The sequence below is a fragment of the Cyprinodon tularosa genome, unplaced genomic scaffold, assembly GCF_016077235.1.
Source record: "Cyprinodon tularosa strain WSP-4 unplaced genomic scaffold, ASM1607723v1 ctg166, whole genome shotgun sequence".
NCBI classification, from domain to species: Eukaryota; Metazoa; Chordata; class Actinopteri; order Cyprinodontiformes; family Cyprinodontidae; genus Cyprinodon; species Cyprinodon tularosa.
In genome coordinates this window covers 1,580,624-1,600,159 of record NW_024038493.1, presented here as the reverse complement: position 1 = coordinate 1,600,159, position 19,536 = coordinate 1,580,624, and the positions used below count along the sequence as shown (strand labels likewise).

Sequence of the window (19,536 nt, the reverse complement as noted above, 5' to 3'; positions counted from 1 at the left end):
TAATAAAAAAAAAAATCTGTATTGCATATTTGTGCAACGTCCATTTACAAACTGTGTTTTATTAATCAAATCTTTATTTACAAAACTTTTAACAATAATGGAACATAGTTAACTCCATATTTATTTACAGAAGAAATTTATTGACATGTGTTTGGTTTATTATCTTTGCCTCATTTAAAAGGCTCTCCCTTATCTTAACGTTTCTGGTCTTTTAAAATCTTTGTACCTGAAGAATATTATCTGTTATTAATAAACCATAGCCCGCTAATGTTAAACTGCTTTATTGTGGCCACTCAAGCTATGAACATGAAGCTTCAGAGTTATTGAGTGTGCCGCTGTATGAGTGATACCTTTTTTACTACAAGGAAAGCCTGTAGAACCAGACAGATGTATGTTATAAATGCTGCCTTTCAAAGTTTTTAATTAAATTCTACCAGACTGGATTTTACTACCCATTCACTAGAAAATGAAACAAGTTGTTAGCTATTGGAGCCGTAGGGGGCTTCTATGAGTCAACCGATCTAATATAAGCTTAGCCATTTAATGACTGCAGAGGAAAGGTATTCGTCTTATTCTAATTGTTGCCTGCTCCTTTTTCATGTCATTCATGATCAGTCTTTACGCAGAATATGGCTTTAATGTCATATTAAAAAAATGCTGTGGAAAAGATGGAGTAACGTCATGTTTCTGTGTAACAGGATATGAACTGGGCATTTTAACCCTGTAAAGCCCAAACAATGAAATAATTATCAGAACATTCTAATTTTTTTTAAACAATTAAATTGTCTGGCTATTATAAATTTGCACATATAGGTTTTATAAGTTCTGATACATTTCTTTACATTTTTTTTAGACATTTTCAGTTTACTAGATGTGTCTAATTGTATACCTAACGTTTTACAGGAAAAAATTATCCTGATGATGAAACAGAGATCCTAAAAACTGTTGTATCAAGTGGTGGAACCAGACAATTTTTGTAGGGGTATCTAGGCAGGGAAAATGTGCACTAAAGCAATATTTATTATTCAGACCAGTAGTTTGGGAATCCTTCTGAATCTGGTTGCTGTCTGTCTACAGCTGGAGCAGATAGCCCATTTGTTAACCTGCCTGCAAGAACCTTGCCTGAAGTTGGAGCTCATCTTCTCAAAACAGCTTTCTCACATATATGTACTAACAATACAGAAAACTGCATACAGTGAAAAATATTTTATAGGCAAAGTGAAAAGACGGGTGGATTTTGTAGAAACGTGTTAAAGGAACCATCAATGACATCTCTGTAGGAACTGTACTTTGTCTGAAAAGGCGTACCTTCCCAGACAGCTGGGTATTGCTGTATGTGGTTATGATGGTTTAGTCCCCTCCCCTGCTGACGGGAACAGTCAGAAATCATCGGAGAGTGCCAGCTCACCCCTCTTGGCAGCTTCAGTGGTAGAGTCCCGCCTCACTGGGGTAGAGCACATGTTAGATGATGTTAGGATGTGAATCAGAAGAGACGGAGGATCCTGTTCACATAGGCTGAATAATGGACTAAAGTTCAGCCTCCTTTAATAGTAATATTGTTGAATTATTCTCCATACAGCGACTTAAAATTCTATTAGAACAGGTAAGAAGAAAGGTTCCTTGAGTTAAAAACCTAAAGAAGTGTCGTTGTTATTTATTATAATGTGATTTTCTGAAATTTCAGAACTTTTAGAAGAAGCACTGTTTGTTCTGGTTGCAATTAGTTCATAGTGTGTTTGAATTAACTTTACTTTCAAAATGAAAATGTAATCTAAACCTTTATACTTTCATAATGAGTTAACATATTAAGGAACCACTGGAACAAACTGTGTTTACAGTCTCCTCATGCACTCTCCTCTCATTCGTGTTGCTACTGCACCCAAGAGCTTGTTGTTGACATGAGTTTTGAAATAGCTGCAGTCTGAGCGATCCACCATCTGGCCCCAGAGGGGTCACTCAACCTGGAACATCCCACATATGAGCCAGTGAATGTCTTTAGGGTATTGTTGGTTATTTGTCGTTGGAATTATTCCAGGAACCAAGAAATTGTCAAAAAGTAGCTGTAAAAGAATTGTGCAAGATCTAAACAGCCAGTAAAGTAGCACATGTATTTTAGCAGCCAGAGATCAACAGAGGAAATTTGCTTCTCCTCTCAAAGTCTATATTCAGACATTCATACTGACAATGTTTAAATTGTTTCCATTTGTAGGGCATGACTCTAACTGTTTCATGTTGGCCCCTATATGCCTGTGCTGACGCAACATGACAGGAGCTTTAGCCCTACAAATTGGCTATTAATAGTGCTGAAGGGTTTATGTTGCTAGTAGAGATGCAGCATGTGGAGCTTTTGGATTGCAGGAGCTGGATTCAAGGAGGGGGGGTCCACTTTTGATGTTAATGGTTTAACCATTTCTTGTATAATGCTGTAATTGTCCTCAATCTCTACTTATTTTCAAACCATTTAGTATTATCTCTTGGTTCTTTCAGATCTTGGGCATACTCAGGGCCCACTTGATGGAAGTCTTTATGCACGGGTTCGAAAGAAAGACTCTTTGGAGGGAGTTGTTACGATCAATGGCCTTCCAGTCCGTGAAAACCCTTTGACAAATACAGAAAGTACTCTGCAACAATCTAACCATCCGTTTCAGAAGACTGAGCAGTCCCTTCCAGTGGCAGGCCACACTTCCCTCCCTGCTGTAGATCATACTCTTTCTGTGAGCAGTGACTCAGGCAACTCCACTGCATCTATCAAGACTGATCGCACTGATGACCACAGCCATTCTCTGCACACTGCTGTGGGCCACAACAACCCTATATCAGCCCACCAAACACTTAGCCCACAGGAGAAACGAGAACTAGACCAGCTTCTAAGTGGTCTTGAGCCACCTCCTCAGCGCCAGGCCTACCTGTCTACCAGTCCGGGAGGAGGGGTTCGACATCTGGTTCCAGCACAGGTACATGTCAACAGTGGCCATACCCGGGTTCTCGGGGCACCATCAACAGAGGAGCGTGAAACTGATATCCTTGACGACGGACTTCCTATTAGCCAGGAGGGCAACAGTGTGGACAGCTTGGGCACCATCTCATCGTTAGACGGTCAGGCAACACCAGCTAGCCTCTACTACCAATCACAGACACCTGTGAGTGGCCAGAACGACGGTCTATACCTTGAGAGAACCTTTCTAGGGGAAAAGCTGAACGAAATGCCTGTGCATGGAGTGCGGACTCCTACAGCAATGCAGGAGAGGTCGGTAGACTTGTCATCACCCCAGGGGGGATACAACAACTACCAAAATGGAGGTGCAATATACCATTCCCAGTCCTTTGGGAATCAAGCATCCAGTAGCCCTGAGACCAATGCTAAAATTATGCCCAAGGCCCCTGAGAGGAGTACCAGTAGTCGAGAGGCAGTTCAAAGAGGTCTTAACCACTGGCACCAGCATAGTCTTCCAGATGATCCTTTTGGGCCACCTCCTCAGTCAACCCACAGCCTGCCTCATTTCCCAACACCAGCCTCACAGCGAGATATTGAACAGTCCATAGAGGCACTAAACTTGCTGATGCTTGATTTAGATCCAATCAACTCACATATGTCCAAGTCCCACAGTGCACCCCCAGGAGATAACACCCTCAGTTCATCCCAGATACCGTTTTCCCAGACCCTGGCTAGACCATCCTACCAAGGAGACTCTGCCATCCATGGCTACCATAACTCTGGGTCAGGGAACAACACCTATCACCAGCAGCCACAGCCAGCTGGGAGAGTTCCAACAGTGCCTAACCAAAGTCCTGTCATGGAGTCTCCAACATATTCCCCCCAAAGGTCCAACACAAGTTACCAATTTCAGAACACCACTCCAACACATACTCCTGAGCCCTTTGTTCAAACACCTCAAGGGACCCAGCACTACGCCATAGATAGCTCTGCTAATCTCAACCAGCCATCTCCACAGAAAGTAATGAACTCAACAAATAGAGTTTCACAATCCCCAGACCTGCATGGGCCATCTCCTTACCCAGGGTATAGCACCTCTTCTTCTCCCGTTCCTGCCCTCACACCCCAACCCAAGGATATGTCTTCTTCTCCCTTTCCAAGAGAGCAAGATGTGGAGGAGGAAACTCTAAACTTGGAAGGCCTGGTTGCACATCGTATCGCAGGTAAGATGTTCCTGATTAATTTCAGTTGCATGTATGCATTGAACTGATCGAGTATTGTAAAAAGTCATACTTTTTTGAGAAACTAAAATAAGGATAATCACTAGCCTGATTTTAGCCCCAATTATTATTCTAATTGAAATAAATTTTTTTATTCTTCACTGTTTTCACTGCTGTTGCAAAGTTTTTTTTTGTTTTAATGGTTCATCTCATCAGCTTAAACCCATCAATCTACAAATATATATGGATCTGAAACATTTAAATGCAATTAAAATTAAAGGAAAAGTCCGGTCAGCATGAATGATTAATGTATCATTATTGATACCTAAAACTAATACGTTTGCTGTGATTTATTGAATTCAGCATTAAGCAGTAAAAACATTAAAATAATATTTTTTGTTGCGATCACTGAATCTAGGACCGGCCTTTTTTGCCCAAATAGGTATCAGATCTGCTTGGGGCCCTGCCGCTTCTTATGACGTCAACATTTAGCAACTCCACTCAGACAAACTGTATTGCAACCGTTTCTTAAGGATGGAATCTCTTTTGGAGTTTTAACATATTATTACATATATTTGCTATTATTTTACATTTCACATTTGCCGAAACTATAAAACAATAACTGTCAGTCTTGAAGGAAAGTACTGCCTTCTAAGACAGACTAAGCTCTGCCATTTAACAAGGTGACAAAAAAAGTCTCAGCTTTTTTATTCTTTTTATTGAGATCTGAGGGCAGAGGAGGACAAGGACCAGAGCAGATCTGACCACCCGAGCAGACCTGGTACCTACACTGGCAGCGACGTCATTGTGTGGTCAGCCGAGCGGCATTCTCCCCGCTTTACAAGCAAAGTCAATGGGAACTACTAGACACGCTTCAAAAACAACAATTATTTAAGATTTCGAGAGGATTTCACCATTGAAATTTCACCATATGACAATTTCCACGTGCCTGGCAGTTGGATGTTGTGATACATCGGTTATAAGTGAAAAAAAAAAAAATTGGTAACTTCAAAAATTGCACGTTGCGACAAACAACAGATACACCATTGGGACTTGCTCAACAGCAGATATCGATATCGGACCGTGATGTCACAAACCAGTAGGTGGCAGTAGAGTTCTTTGACAAACATGGATGTGTCCAGTAAAGCACATTCAAATTAAATTACTCCTAATTAAAAACACTTATCATTTATTGAACAGAATGTAATGATTTTATACTTAAAGTAATTTCAGAAGTTTGAATGCTGAATATCACAAGACTTTTGCTCTAATTTCAGTAAAAACTTTGAAGAGATTTATCGAACATATACATTTTCTTCCATCCATCCAATTATCTTCCTTCGGTTATTCCGTCAGGGTCACGGTGGGGCCGGTGCCTATCTCCGGCAGTCTATGGGCGAGAGGCGTGACACAACTTGGCCAGGTCACCAGTTAGTCACAGGGCAATACGAAGACATACAACCATGCATGAACTCATACCTAAGGACAGTTTAGAGATGCCAATTAAATAGTTACAGACAGACTGCAACAGACTGGTGACCCACAAAATATTTAAATATATGCAAAATGTTTTTGCACATGAGGCATCTGAAATATTAATCTGTCTACAGTCTTTGCTATCCATCTGACAATTTTATCAGACGTAGACTTAATGCCCTGCGCTCGGTGAAGGTGGTCTGACGCATGCCAGGTGTAACACCTGAAGTTGGAGCCCCAACTAATTAATGCTTGGTGTTGAGATGATATTTAAGGCTCGAAGGTGCTTCGGTATAACGAAAAGTCTTTCTTGCAAACCACAAAATGTTCTTTGTTTTTGTTTATAGTTGAACTCTCCATCCAGCATGTCAGACAATTGAACTGTTGGTAAAACAGGGCGGGAATGTGTTAATGGGTTAAAAAAAATATCGCATTGATTCCAGAAATTCATCATCTCGCGATAATGTGTTAATTTTGACAGCCTAAAAAAAAAAATATATATATATATATATATATATATATATATATATATATATATATATATATATATATATATATATATATATATATATATATATATATATATATATATATATATATATATATATATATATATATATAAAGGTGCTGATGTCAGCAGCACAGCTGATATTTCTCTCCAGGATGGTGTCACAGCCAAACAGGAACAAACCAGGTGAAGCTACTGTGATGAGGACAAAGCAGAGAGATCATAAAGTTAGATGTTTCAACTAACAAATTTTGCAGGATGGAAGAATAGAGATAAAAATAGAATGAAAGCAGAATGATGTAAAGGGGTCCCTATGTCCTCCATCAGTCTAAGTCCATAGCAGCCAGCTATGCTTTAGCTATGCTAAAGTTTAATTTACAAAACCTGTTATTTTCTTTCAACAATAATGAAACAAAATGCAATTGAATTTGAGACATAGGTGTACTTGGAAACTTTAGGGTTTTTATCTTTCAGACAATATTAAAATAAAGAAGAAAATGTACAAGTTTAAAGTTAAATAATCGTCCAATTAAAGTTAGATAACCACAATATTATTACATTAATGTGTAGGTCAAGACTGGAGTATGCACATGAACTCTACTTGTAAAATGAAGATCATCCTAAAAACTGTGATATAGGAATGCATGAAAAGCTTTATTGCATTTACAAAATGATACAAAGCCTCTCTGACTGTTTCCCAAATGCTGACAGAGGCTTAAAGAGGACTGTAGCAGTGCAGCTTTCAGCAGTTTGTGTTACAGATTCATGGTAGGGTGCCGTACCAGAGCACTGACCTCATAAAATTAGCTCTGCAGCTGAAACGAAGCAGAGCTGGTGACAGCAGAGAGTGGAAGAAGAGTAAGAATAGCCAAGCAGGCAGGAGCTTCTATGCATTATCTGCATTCAGAGTGCACATTTATCTCAATAATCCCTCTGCTGCCTTCTAGTGGAGCTAAAGTGTAAACACAAATCATTTCATTTATCAGCCTGTTACACTTTCTATGATTTGATTTCTTTTCTGTTCTTTTGTCCCCTTGTATTTTGTTTTTATTAAATCCATCTCTGTGGAAAACCTTTTCCTCTTATTGCCTCCTCCTCTTCACCTTTCTCACCCGGCTGCCTCCCCTCCATCACCTGACTTCCCTCCCCCTTGGAACAGAGTACAACGCTCGTATTCGGGGCATCAGTGAAAGCATGACATCCCAACAATCTGACCGCCATCGTTCTTATTCCTTCTCTGGTTTGTCCATTTTCCCTCACTTTTAATTTTCTCATTTATTTTTTCCTGCTTCCCTTTTGTCTTTTGTTCCTACATCCCAATTCTGAACTTTTACTTTCTACACCCTTAGCCAGCTTGCTTTAGCTTTGGCTTGTTAGCATTTTTGGGTCTTTGTTTAGCAATCTTGCTAAATGTTCTATGCAAGCTTTCCTTATATAAACTACATGTTGAGTTTTTGCTGTGAATGTTTTTTGGGGGGGGATTTTCAGGAGTTCGCTCCAGAGGAATGACCCCAGAGGTGACACAGGAGACAGGCAGGCGCCGGACCACGAGCGAGGGGCACTATCAGAGCGGCCACGATAACGTCCCATCGTCCCAATCACCGGACTTCGCCAACAACCTGGCTCTGAACCCTGGGGGAAGGCCTAGAGAGGTACAATTAAACACCTGAACACTCCCAGCAGGAACTTGCGTATGCTCTACCAAGCACATTTTGGCAGCAATAAAAAAAAAATGATTTTTACAGAACTGTTTTGCCAAAAGCAGTTACCATAATCTGGAATCATGTCCTTTTACACTTTAGCTTTCTCACTGTTTTAGGAGTTATTGGTTGCCGCTCCTTAGTCGTGAAGCCAAAGTTTTTTGTCAAAACAGATGTTAGGGTTGTTAAATTTCCCCAACCTTAACCTATAAAAAATGGAACAAAGACAGTGTAAGATTTTTCCTGAAATGCTTTGCAAAGGGGAGTCCAGAGTTGAACCCTCAATCTCTGCATCTCCGCTTGGCTCAACACTTGCCAGGCTTTTTATTGAGCAGTCAACACATTACAACAGCAGGCGTTAGTTTCGATTACGCAGTCTCTTAGACATAGCATGAACTTTTAAGATAGGGAACTTGCCTGGTTTCAGTATACGCTTTACAAAAGATGTCGGGGTTATGACTTTTAACTTCTCTGCTTCTCAAATGAAAAACAGGAAAGCATTCTTGCAAAACATTCGACCGTCTTATGACCTTCATACACTATTTCCAAAGATGGGAATGGCATATAGAAAAACAAATGATTGAGAGCAATTTAAAACATATAAATGATTAAAATGATAAAAACAACAGAAATCATATTAACTCCAACACAGGTTTTGATGCTTTGCGTTTTTCGCAGATTTTTTTTATTTACCGTATTTTCACGACAATAAGGCGCACTTAAACGTCTTTTTTTCCCTCAAAATGTGCGGTGCGCCCTTTGGTGCGGTGCGCCCTATGTGTGTTGTAACTGCGACTTTTGAGACCACCTCATTGAGGAGATGATGAAAGAGTGGGTGAATGTAAGGAGACCAGGTGTTTTTTTTCCACTCATCACCATCGCTGTTAATCTGTAACTCCATGCGTGCCCATCTCACAGCTGATGTGAAAAACATGGGGAAACAAATTAACGCTGTGCTCGTTGTTCAACCGCTCGACATCGGTGTGAACCGGACCCAGCAGGTGCAGCAGAAGCAGCAAGTTTACATGCAAAGTCAATGGTTGACGCGCGTATAGGCGCAGCAAAAGGTCCCGCAGCGCGTTTTGAGCAGCAGGCGCAGCGCGTCGGGAGCGTTTAAGCATCTGACGCACTGCCAACGCGCTGCTGCAGCTCGAGATGGAAAAATTGAAGTTTTGCTGCTGGACGCGCCGCATCAACCAATCAGAGAAGCTGATCTGGGAGCTGACAGCAAGACAGACACAGTGCTCTGCTGACATATGATATTAAGGCAAATGAAAAAGGCTGGATGGATGAGGAGATGATGAAAGCGTGGCTGAGGCAGGTGTATGTGAGGAGACCAGGTGGTTTTTTCCACGCATCACCATCGCTGTTAATCTGTGACTCCATGCGTACCCATCTCACAGCTGATGTGAAAAAAAAGGTGAATCAAATGAACGCTGTGCTTGCCGTTATCCCGGGGGGTCTGACAAAGGAACTTCAACCGCTCGACGTCGGTGTGAACCGGCCGTTCAAAGGCTGCGAGCGGCGTGGGAGCGATGGATGACAGACAGAGACCACAGTTTCAGGATAAGTGGAAGGCAGCGCCGGGCAAGTTACGCCACCGTTAGCGGATGGATTGTTGATGCTTGGACTAACGTGTCTGCTGGCTCTGTTGTTCAAGCTTTCGCAAAAGCCGGCATTATTTCTCAGGAGCCGCCCGGCACGGAAAGTGACTCTGACAGCGAAGAAGGGGAAATTGGCATGTTTGATTTAGCGCAGCTGTTTAATTCAGAAACAGAGGATGATGACTTTGATGGGCTTGATTAATACTTTGTAATAAATACATGAATAAAGCACAATCATACTCAGTTTTGCTCCCGCTCTATTTTTCTACCTGAAAACTTAATTCAACAGGAGCCTCTGGACCGGGTCTCCTCCGGTTTCACCGCGGCGGCTGGCAGGTGTTTTTTCATCTAAATAATCTAAATCTTGCAGCTATATTTGCTGTGATCAGTGGGAATAAAGTAGTTTTAATATGTTTTTAAGTGAGAAAGGCCACCTGAAAACTTCATAATTGCAGTCAGTTCATCCAGATTATCATTCTGCCTATACTATTTCTGTCGGAGGCGCTCAGACCCCCACATACCAGCGGTACACCGACAGTAGAAATCCCTTCATCAGCAGCCTCTAGGCTGGGCAGCCTCCAGGTTCACCGCGGTGACTGGCAGGTGTTTTTCATCTAAATAATTTAAACCGCAGGCACCAGGATACCGGTAATAAAATCTAACATATTCCGTCCGCAGGTTTCAGGAGTTTAAGTTAATTTAGGAGTGATCACAGCTCTGTCATCTGCGATGTGTCTGTCTCACGGCCAGCTCCCAGGTTTGATTAATACTTTGTAATAAATACATGAATAAAGCACAGTCATACTCAGTTTTGCCCCCGCTGTATTTTTGAATACGCAGTAGAGCTATTTAAAGGTAGTAGAGGACATGTACCTGCATATAAAAAAACGCGCCCTATAGTCCGGTGCGCCTTATGTGTGTGTTAAATACAGAAATGGGACACATAACTGAGAGTGCACCTTTTAGTACGGTGCGCCTTATGGTCGTGAAAATACGGTATTTAATTGTTTAATTTGTTTTACAGTTTATATTTTCAAATGAATTCTTTTCAAAATTGTTTTAAAGGAATAGTACACCCAAAACATGATTAGCCTTCATTTTCTACTCACCCCCATGCTGAACAACACTCTGGAGTACTTTTTTGATATCTCAAATGCATCTGGAGATCTGGGAGGCTTCTTGCTGTCTGCTGACATTCAAATGATGGAGGTCTATGGTGACCGAGACAGAAAGGTCCATAAAAGTCCACAAAAAACGTGTCAATATTCCTCCATACTGCTCGTCCAATGTATTCCAAGTGTCCTGAGTGGGTAGCATCCAGAATTTACTCGAAACTAAGTCATTTAGAATGTTTTTAGAGCATAAACAGTAGTGTATAGGATTTCCTGAAAGCGCACACATGCGCGCTCACGACGCTACGGAAGCCGGCAGACCAAGCCAGATGAAAGTGCGCATTCAGCGTCTGCTCTGCCAATAATGCAAGCGTAGAAGAAGAAATGTGCTGTTTACCTGTGCAAAGAAAGAAACAACGAAAGAAAAATGTCTGAGGACTTCAGTGTTGAGGAAGAGCATGAGTTCTTTGCCGAGCTGAATGCGCTGGTTTGCTCTGCCGGCTTCCGTAGCGTCGTGAGCGTGCATGTGCGCGCTTTCAGGAAATCCTATACACTACTGTTTATGCTCTAAAAACATTCTAAATGACTTCGTTTCGAGTAAATTCTGGATGCTACCCACTCAGGACACTTGGAATACATTGGAAGAGCAGTATGGAGGAATATTGACACGTTTTTTGTGGACTTTTATGGACCTTTCTGTCTCGGTCACCATAGACCTCCATTATTTGAATGTCAGCAGACAGCAAGAAGCCTCCCAGATCTCCAGATGCATTTGAGATATCAAAAAAGTACTCCAGAGTGTTGTTCAGCATGGGGGTGAGTAGAAAATGAAGGCTAATCATGTTTTGGGTGTACTATTCCTTTAAGTAGGATTTAAACCAGTCAATTGCTGTTCCTAAAAGGCTAAGCTAGTTTCCATACCCTCTAATTATGGCGTCAGGGTTCTATCAAAAGTCCACATACACAATAAGTACTCCTACAAGCAGCTTTACTTCATACAGATGCTCGTAAACTGCTCCCCACATGCATGATTTACATATTACATGCAAATATAGAGTACCACAGAGTCCCAGTAATCCCCCACACAAGTACTTGTTCCTTTTCTGCTCGTGTGTGCTTTAATATCAACGCCCATTGACCTGTTTTTGTGCGCTCGTGTCAACTTACAACAGGACAAAGTAACCTTTCTGTGAATGGATAGTTTTCAGGAAATCCTGTATCTTGTATTGTTATGCGTTGCCAAGGTAACCGGTGTAGACTGCTTTCCTCTTTTAAGGTAACAAATGAGCTAGCAGAAACTATCAGGCTATTTTACCAGAACATTTTTTGTAGATGTCCTATAACCCTTTTTAACAGACACCATACAGCCAGTCAGAATCCAGTATTTATCCAAACGATGTTATATCTAATGATGACTTTGTTTACCAACTTCCAACTCTTGAAGACAAGCCTTGTAGAGTTGAGCCTCAAGAGGTGGAATTTCCTGAAAAGTATCCAAACCCAGGCTTGTAGCTTTGTCCAGTAATACCTTCGAGGTGACAAAAGTTGAATTAAGCACAGAGAAACAAGTCCACAGGCATAGAGGAGTTAGGCTATGCATCATATGTGCGCAGGGAAGGTTTAAGTTCTTATGTATGTGATATATTTGGGCCCCATTGTATAATTTGCACATATAACATGTTAAACATTAGCCTGACGTAGTCCTACTCAATTCTAGTCAGAATATGAGTCCGATACTGCTCCATAGAGCTGTGATTATGGGGCGTGTTTTCAACGAACCAGGAAAAAAAATGCCTCTGCACTCAATTGGATAGACCTACAACCAATAAGAGCAACGGAGTGCGTGACGTATGTTAAGCGACGCATAGTTGTTGTCAACAAAAATCAAAGCGTGCAGTTGCACGCCTAGAATAAGAAGATGAGCTTTGATCGCGTTTCTCTGTTCCTCTTTTAAAATTAATTTGCTGTCGATATCTTCTAGAACAGACCTAATAGCAGAATCTACTCACCTCAACTCTCCAGCGGCAGCCATTGTTGTTGTCACCCATGCGCGTTTTGGTCATGTGGTTGATTACGTTACTGTTGATCATCTGTCCATCATCGTATAAAGCCCGCCCTGACAATTTGATTGGCTCGCCAGATATTGTGCTAGCATACTCGCGCTACTGTTGAGCAATGCCAGACCGAACTTCCCGACCTCAAACGTTGTGGGTGGGACTAAGTACGGAATGGCACCCAGGCTAGTTAAACATGGCCATGAGGAAGAGTTAATGTGCATCTGTATGAAGTAAAGCTGCTTGCAGGAGTATTTATTGCTTGTGTGGACTTTTGGCAGAATTCTGACGCCATATGTAATAGAATGGAGAGAGAAATAGACTAATGAAGGCTGTGATGAGCATTGAAATCTGACTGGAAGAAGTTGAAGTGGCCGGTCATTGTTAGCAAGGTGCTGAACAGCAAATGACAAAGGTTTAAGTTGCTGTCTTCATTACCTGGAGGGAAATACCTGACGCAAGGGAAATCAAAGCAAGGAGTGTGATATGCAAATCTTAAGAAAGCCTATGGCATTAGTATTTTGCCTATGACACTCCCTTTTTTCATGTGTTACTGGGGTAGCACTTCTTGGAGACTTTATCTTCCCAATAGAAACCTTCGATATTGTTAGAGAAATAGAATCCATTATGTGGGAAATTTGTAAAATACAATGTAGCTATTAGCAAAACTATTCATTTAAAGGGCAATGTAGAGGTATAAAGCCGGTTAAAGCTTTCAGTAACATTAAACCTCAAATATCTGCTTTCTAATGTTTCCTACTCCACTGACTCATTTGCCCAGACATTTTGATACTACAAGCAAATCTTCCTACAAATACTGTATGTTCTTAAAGGGTAGTAGATGTTACTAGAGTCACACAGCAATGTTTGTATTATTATAGAAACTAACTTTTCTCGAACCAAAACTTATTTTTTCTTTAGTTTCATTGTGTGTTGACATTGTGGATAATTAATACTTGGTATCTTTTCAATTGATATCCATTTTGCTTAAGGTTAGGAATGACATTTATTTTGTCTTTAAAGGGAGAGCAATTAATAAGCCTGATGAACCCGGGAGGAAGATGTACAGAGTTGAATAAGTCTGAAGAGGGAAAATAGTATTATAGAAGGAAGATAAAAATTATATATGCTTATATAGATAGATATAAAGATGGACACACAGACTTTTTAACGTCCTATTTTAAATTAGTTTACATTACGTGTGTTAGTGTTTTCATGATTACAAATGAAGGCATTGCTAACTTCATTTGACTACTTTTCTCTAGGGTCCTATGCACAGTTACCGGGAAGCTTTTCAGGAAGATGATGCTGGAAGGCATGGCAACAGTCCCTCTTTTGAAGCCAGTGGTAAGAATTTTATTGTGACTCGTTGAGTTAGGATTTAAAGTTTGATTCTTCATCAGCTCCTGTCTATTTGAGCTTTAAAATAAAAAATATAAAAAATACAATTTGGTGTTTTTGAGACAATGTTTATTTAATTGAGACAGAACAAACAACATCATGCCATTTTGATAGGCCAAATAGCCAGCTGCTATTTTGCATACCTGGTCTCTAATACATGAAAGCATATTTAAAGGATTTAAGAACCAAAAACAGCAAAAATCAATTATAGTAATAAAAGGTTTAGATTGATTATAGTCAATTTTCACAGACTTGATTTTATTAAAGGCAATTATTCAATTTTACAAAACCAATTAAGCAAAAATACTAAACTCTTTTGCTAGCAGGATAATACGATTACATTTAAACAAACATTTCTTACAGAAAAAAATCTAATTTTCATTGAAAAGTTGAATGCCACACAATCAAATTCAAACTAAGTTTAGATTTCTGACAATGAATGACGTTGAAAATTTCCTCTAAACTCCAGAAAAGAATAGAATTTTTTCTTATCAAACAGAATTATTTTCTGATAAACACAAAAACAGGCAGGTTCTAAATGAAAGACAAAAAGAAATAAATATTAACCTCAACAGAAACTCAAAAGTTATTTTTATTTATTTATTTTATTTTATTTTATTTAAAGTTATTTTAACTCATTCTTGAAAAGATGTTAGAGCTAATAGCAGATAAAATGCAGTTTTTCCTCACAATTATGAGCATTCCACAGAGAATCAACTGGGTCAATAATTCCTGATACTGAAGTACCTCCAGAAACATTGGAATTACTTAGATTATCTACAGTGTTACGTCGTCTACGTCCAGAGTTACCTGGATTAGTTCCAGAGTTACCTGGATTACATCCAGAGTTACCAGGAGTACTCCCAGAGTTACCAGGATTGCTTCCAGAGTTACCAGGATTACTTCCAGAGTTACCTGGATTACATCCAGAGTTACCAGGATTCCCTCCAGAGTTACCAGGGATTCCCTCCCGAGTTACCTGGATTACCTCCAGAGTTACCAGGATTACCTCCAGAGTTACCTGGATTACCTCCAGAGTTTCCAGGATTACCTCCAGAGTTACCTGGATTACCTCCAGAGTTACCTGGATTCCCTCCAGAGTTACCTGGATTACCTCCAGAGTTGCCAGGATTACCTCCAGAGTTACCTGGATTCCCTCCAGAGTTACCTGGATTACTTCCAGAGTTACCTGGATTACCTCCAGAGTTATCTGGGTTGCTTCCAGAGTTACCAGGGTTCCCTCCAGAGTTACCAGGGTTACCTCCAGAGTTACCAGGGTTCCCTCCAGAGTTACCAGGATTCCCTCCAGAGTTACCTGGGTTACTTCCAGAGTTACCAGGATTGCCTCCAGAGTTACCTGGGTTACTTCCAGAGTTACCTGGGTTACTTCCAGAGTTACCTGGGTTACTTCCAGAGTTACCAGGATTGCCTCCAGAGTTACCTGGGTTCCTTCCAGAGTTACCTGGGTTACTTCCAGAGTTACCAGGATTGCCTCCAGAGTTACCTGGGTTACTTCCAGAGTTACCTGGGTTACTTCCAGAGTTACCAGGATTGCCTCCAGAGTTACCTGGGTTACTTCCAGAGTTACCTGGGTTACTTCCAGAGTTACCAGGATTGCCTCCAGAGTTACCTGGGTTACTTCCAGAGGTACCAGGATTCCCTCCAGAGTTACCTGGGTTACCCCCCGTGTTACCAGGATTCCCTCCAGAGTTACCTGGGTTACTTCCAGAGTTACCAGGATTGCCTCCAGAGTTACCTGGGTTACTTCCAGAGTTACCAGGATTCCCTCCAGAGTTACCTGGGTTACCCCCAGTGTTACCAGATGTATTTCCAGGGTTACCAGGATTACTTCCAGAGTTACCTGAAGTATCTCCAGAGCCAACTGAATTGCTTATAAAGCTGCTGATATTCTGCTTGGTCACCTGCAAGGCTGCACACTCTGTGTTCACCTTTGGACACTGTGGCTTTTTTCCTGAACCCCACACCTCATAATCCAGAGGCTGGCTGTCCACCCACAGCCATTCGTCCCCAGGAAAAAAATGCAAACCGATCCAGACACGTTCAGTGGTGGGAACTTTGCTCAATTCCTTCTGGATAAGTTGCATCTCTGCTACCGATGTCACACTGGCCAGCATGTTATGGTGTTCTTTGCAATAGCTCCAAGAATCCTCCCAGCTCTTTTTCTTCCTCACCACGACTGGTTTGTAGCAAAAAAAAGGGGCTGTTGTTTGTAGACCCACATAGTAGTCAGTAGTGGGGCTGCTGTTTGCCCCTTGAAGGCTTGTGGATTCACCTGGAGTTGGAAAAAGCATCTTTCCACCCCCCCAAATCTTCAATTGCTCTACTTCTATATCATTGTCCTCCATTCCGATCCAAGATGGGATAAAGTTTCCGTTGACAAGCTCCATCATTTTGACAATGTCCTGTTGGTTGCTGACAGGAGCCAGGCCAGCGTATTCCTGTTGACAGTACTGCTGAGCTGCAGACCAAGTCTTTGGTTCTTTAATATAGACATACTTGCCAGAAGCTTCAAATAGATTTAAAAGAAGAAGCAGGGTGCAGGTGAAGATCCAATGCATTGTTATGAAAATAAACACGAGAGCACTTTGGTGCAGTGCGGCTCCAATGAGAGATTTAAAATGTACCTACTGCTGCTGTGTGGTTTTAAATAGCTATTTGCATTGAGTCGATCTATTCACTGAAGCATTCACGAGTCAGCTGATGGCTTGATGATGCAGCTGAAGTGGAATTTAGGTTAACTTGAAAGTAGTGTTGTGTTTTTTTTTTTTTTTTTTTCTTAGTCTTTAAGACCAAAATTCTTATTACTTTTATATTTAACTTTTATAAAATACTTTGTCATCCGGTATTTTTTTCTCTGGGTTTGTTTCAACACATATGCAGGAATCATTTCTGTCGTCTCACTTTTGACAAGTGTTCGGATTCAATAATAAATGTATTATGCATCTTATGAGTTCAAACAAGGAATGTCCCAATGAAACGTTTTTTTCCCCCGAATGATACCGATATTGAATCTTCGGGGAACTCACTGTTACTGACATTGACCCGATATGATATCATATATACTGTTTATACTTATTTCATTCTGTGGAATGTTAGATGTGTTTGATCAGGTGGTATTCCTACAACAGTGTAATATATTCAATAACAATTGGCATTATAAAAACAGACTCCTTTATTATTACCCAACAGGTAAGTTGTTTAGGCAGGAAGTCAGCTGATGAAAATCAAAGGGGATCCGGTTGGGTTTACAAGTAAAAAGACTACATGTGCATACTTTGGGTCACTTTATTTTACTTTCACCTAACCAAAAGCTTGTTTGTACAGTTAATAAATAGCCATAATAAATAAAAAAAAAATTAAAAATTTTCTTTCTTTTTTTTATTTAAAAATTCAATGTATAATATGGATGCATAAAAACCTTATTTTATTTCAGTGTTAAATTCTGTTTAAAGTAACAGATTATAATTAAAAATGTCTCCTGACCTTTACTGGTTGATAATTTTCTTTATTCGGACCCCGCTGATTTTTAATTGGTTATCCCTGTTCTATAGGATGTTAAGCTCTGTCCAATTTAGACAAAACACATTCAAAACAGAAAGTGCGGATTTAAAGTTTCTGAAAATGCATGAGTCTTTATTCTTTTATAAAGTTTACATTATAGCGCTTAATTTTATACATGTATAGAAAGTTGTAAAATGTTTTATCTGAATTTAACCAGGTTAGTTCATTGGCTATCTAAATTGGTCAAGAAGAGAATTAGCTAAATTAGATGGCTTTTGTGAGGGATTAGCTTTAAACATAATAATAAGAAGGATGAGCTTTAGATACGTTAATAGATTTTTTAAACAAATTTTGTATTTGCTGAAGGAACCGAAGAGATGCATGTGGTCATAGTCTATATATGCAAAGAAAGCAGTTTTTTTGCATCTCTTATTACTTTCTACAGGATGTGTTCCAGCAATGTTCATTTCTATCCAATCTAGACAAAACACATTAAAAACAGAAAGTGCGGATTTTAAGTTTCTTAAAATGCAGGAGTCTTTATTCTTTGATAAAGTTTACATTATAGCACTTAATTTTATGCATCCATAAAAAGTTGTAAAATGTTTTATCTGAATTGAACCAGGTTAGTTCATTGGCAATCTAAATTGGTCAAGAAGTGAATTAGCTAAATTAGATGGCTTTTGTGAGGGATTAGTTTTGAAGATAATAAGAAGAAGGATGAGCTTTAGATGCTTTGGTTAATACATTTTTTAAACAAATTTTATATTTGTTGAAGGAACCGAAGAGATGCATGTGGTCATAGTCTGCATGTGCAAAGAAAGCAGGGTTTTTGCATATCCTATTACCTTCTATAGGATGTGCCTGTCCAATCTAGACAAAACACATTATCATAACAGAAAGTGCTAATTGAAAGGATCTTTGAGTATAAAATTAGGCAATTCCTTTTACCACATTTTATTATAATATTCTGCTTTTGCAGACAGAAGCTCCACAAATCTCTAGTTTTCATAAATGTGTATAGTCTTGTTTTTCATCAATACGTTAATAACTTACTCTGGTTGTTTAAAAGTTTTTTCTAAAAGATTATCACTCCTTTCTGGTAAAATATAAAAAATTTTTAACGCTTTGATTTTGCTAAATTAGTAAATATCAAACTGGAAATACTCCGTCACCAGAGGTACGATACTTGGCATGTATGCAGGGGGAAACAAGTGAGTACCCTAGTGCGGATAAGCCAGTTAGCACCTTCCAGCAAAGTGTGGAAACAATAAAGACAAGTCCAAGATCTAGTGTAAAAAAATAATTTGATTCCAAGATTGAAAAGACTGGAATAGATGGCCGCTCACACTGAGCCTGGTTCTGCTGGAGGTTTCTTACCGTTAAAAGGAAGTTTTCCTCTCCACTGTCGCTACAAGCATGTTTGGTGTAAGGGATTGCCTTTGAGTCAATGATTGGATGTAATCAGCAGGTTTTCCTTAGATAAACAACCTTGAACCAATATGACTGTATGATCTGGTTGAATTGTCTTTATAAAGTGCCTTGAGAAGAATTGAGCTGGAATGAACTTTGGTTTTCACTGAAGCAGAACCTATAGATCAGATTAGCCTGCTAAGTTGAAGGATGTGTGAGTAAACTACCTTATTAATCCTATTATGAGTCGTAGCGATGATCATTTTAGCCTTTACAGTCTAAAGTACAAAGCATATCATTAGTTATGCTCATTTTCCATCCTTATTTTATCATGTTTGGCCAGAGGCAGAATATGTTGTAGAAACAGCAGTGGTTGAAGTATGCTGGTGAAGATTCTCACTCATCCAGGTCACAGTCATTCCAAAAGAGTTAAAAAAAAAAAACTCTAATAAAACTGGACTTTGTTTCCAAGTTTGAAGACATTTCGCTTCCCATCCAGGAAGCTTTTTCAATTCAAATTTTCAGAAATAACTTTGAGTTTGAGGCTTTATAGAGTGGACCAAAAACAACGCTAAGTCAAAACAAGGCTTT

At 39.8% G+C, this 19,536-nt stretch overlaps 2 protein-coding genes across 21 annotated transcripts in view; one reads left to right on the top strand and one right to left on the bottom strand.

Moving 5' to 3' along the window:
- The window catches only part of tns1a (tensin 1a), a 138,820-nt gene that overhangs the window by 106,140 nt on the left and 13,144 nt on the right, over window positions 1–19,536 (top strand). For 10 of the 12 annotated variants that reach the window (XM_038280953.1, XM_038280949.1, XM_038280955.1 and 7 more), the window contains 4 exons: window positions 2,488–4,158; window positions 7,299–7,379; window positions 7,628–7,791; window positions 13,875–13,956. In XM_038280953.1, the coding sequence (XP_038136881.1) occupies window positions 2,488–4,158; window positions 7,299–7,379; window positions 7,628–7,791; window positions 13,875–13,956 (1,998 nt within the window). The remainder of the gene's footprint in view (window positions 1–2,487; window positions 4,159–7,298; window positions 7,380–7,627; window positions 7,792–13,874; window positions 13,957–19,536) is intronic. The other 2 variants (XM_038280960.1, XM_038280958.1) reach the window with 1 other exon arrangement.
- LOC119780796 (uncharacterized transmembrane protein DDB_G0289901-like) lies at window positions 14,652–16,664 on the bottom strand. Of its 9 annotated transcripts, XM_038280969.1 has the most exons (3): window positions 15,713–16,664; window positions 15,536–15,628; window positions 14,652–15,451 (listed from the first exon to the last, which is right to left on the bottom strand). In XM_038280969.1, exons 1-3 carry the CDS (start codon window positions 16,587–16,589, stop codon window positions 14,964–14,966), a joined length of 1,458 nt encoding a protein of 485 aa, XP_038136897.1. In that variant the 5' UTR covers window positions 16,590–16,664; the 3' UTR covers window positions 14,652–14,963. The 9 variants fall into 9 exon arrangements, with proteins under 9 accessions (XP_038136897.1, XP_038136891.1, XP_038136889.1 ...); XM_038280963.1 differs by having other exon boundaries at window positions 14,652–15,598; window positions 15,704–16,664; XM_038280961.1 differs by having other exon boundaries at window positions 14,652–15,628.

Bases quoted from the DNA above. Each gene is read 5' to 3' on its own strand.
- LOC119780796 (XM_038280961.1), bottom strand. From the start codon at position 16,589: ATGCATTGGATCTTCACCTGCACCCTGCTTCTTCTTTTAAATCTATTT. The intron at 15,629-15,712 runs GGAATCCTGGTA...GTAACTCTGGAG, and splicing joins TAACCCAGGTAACTCTGGAG to GCAATCCTGGTAACTCTGGA.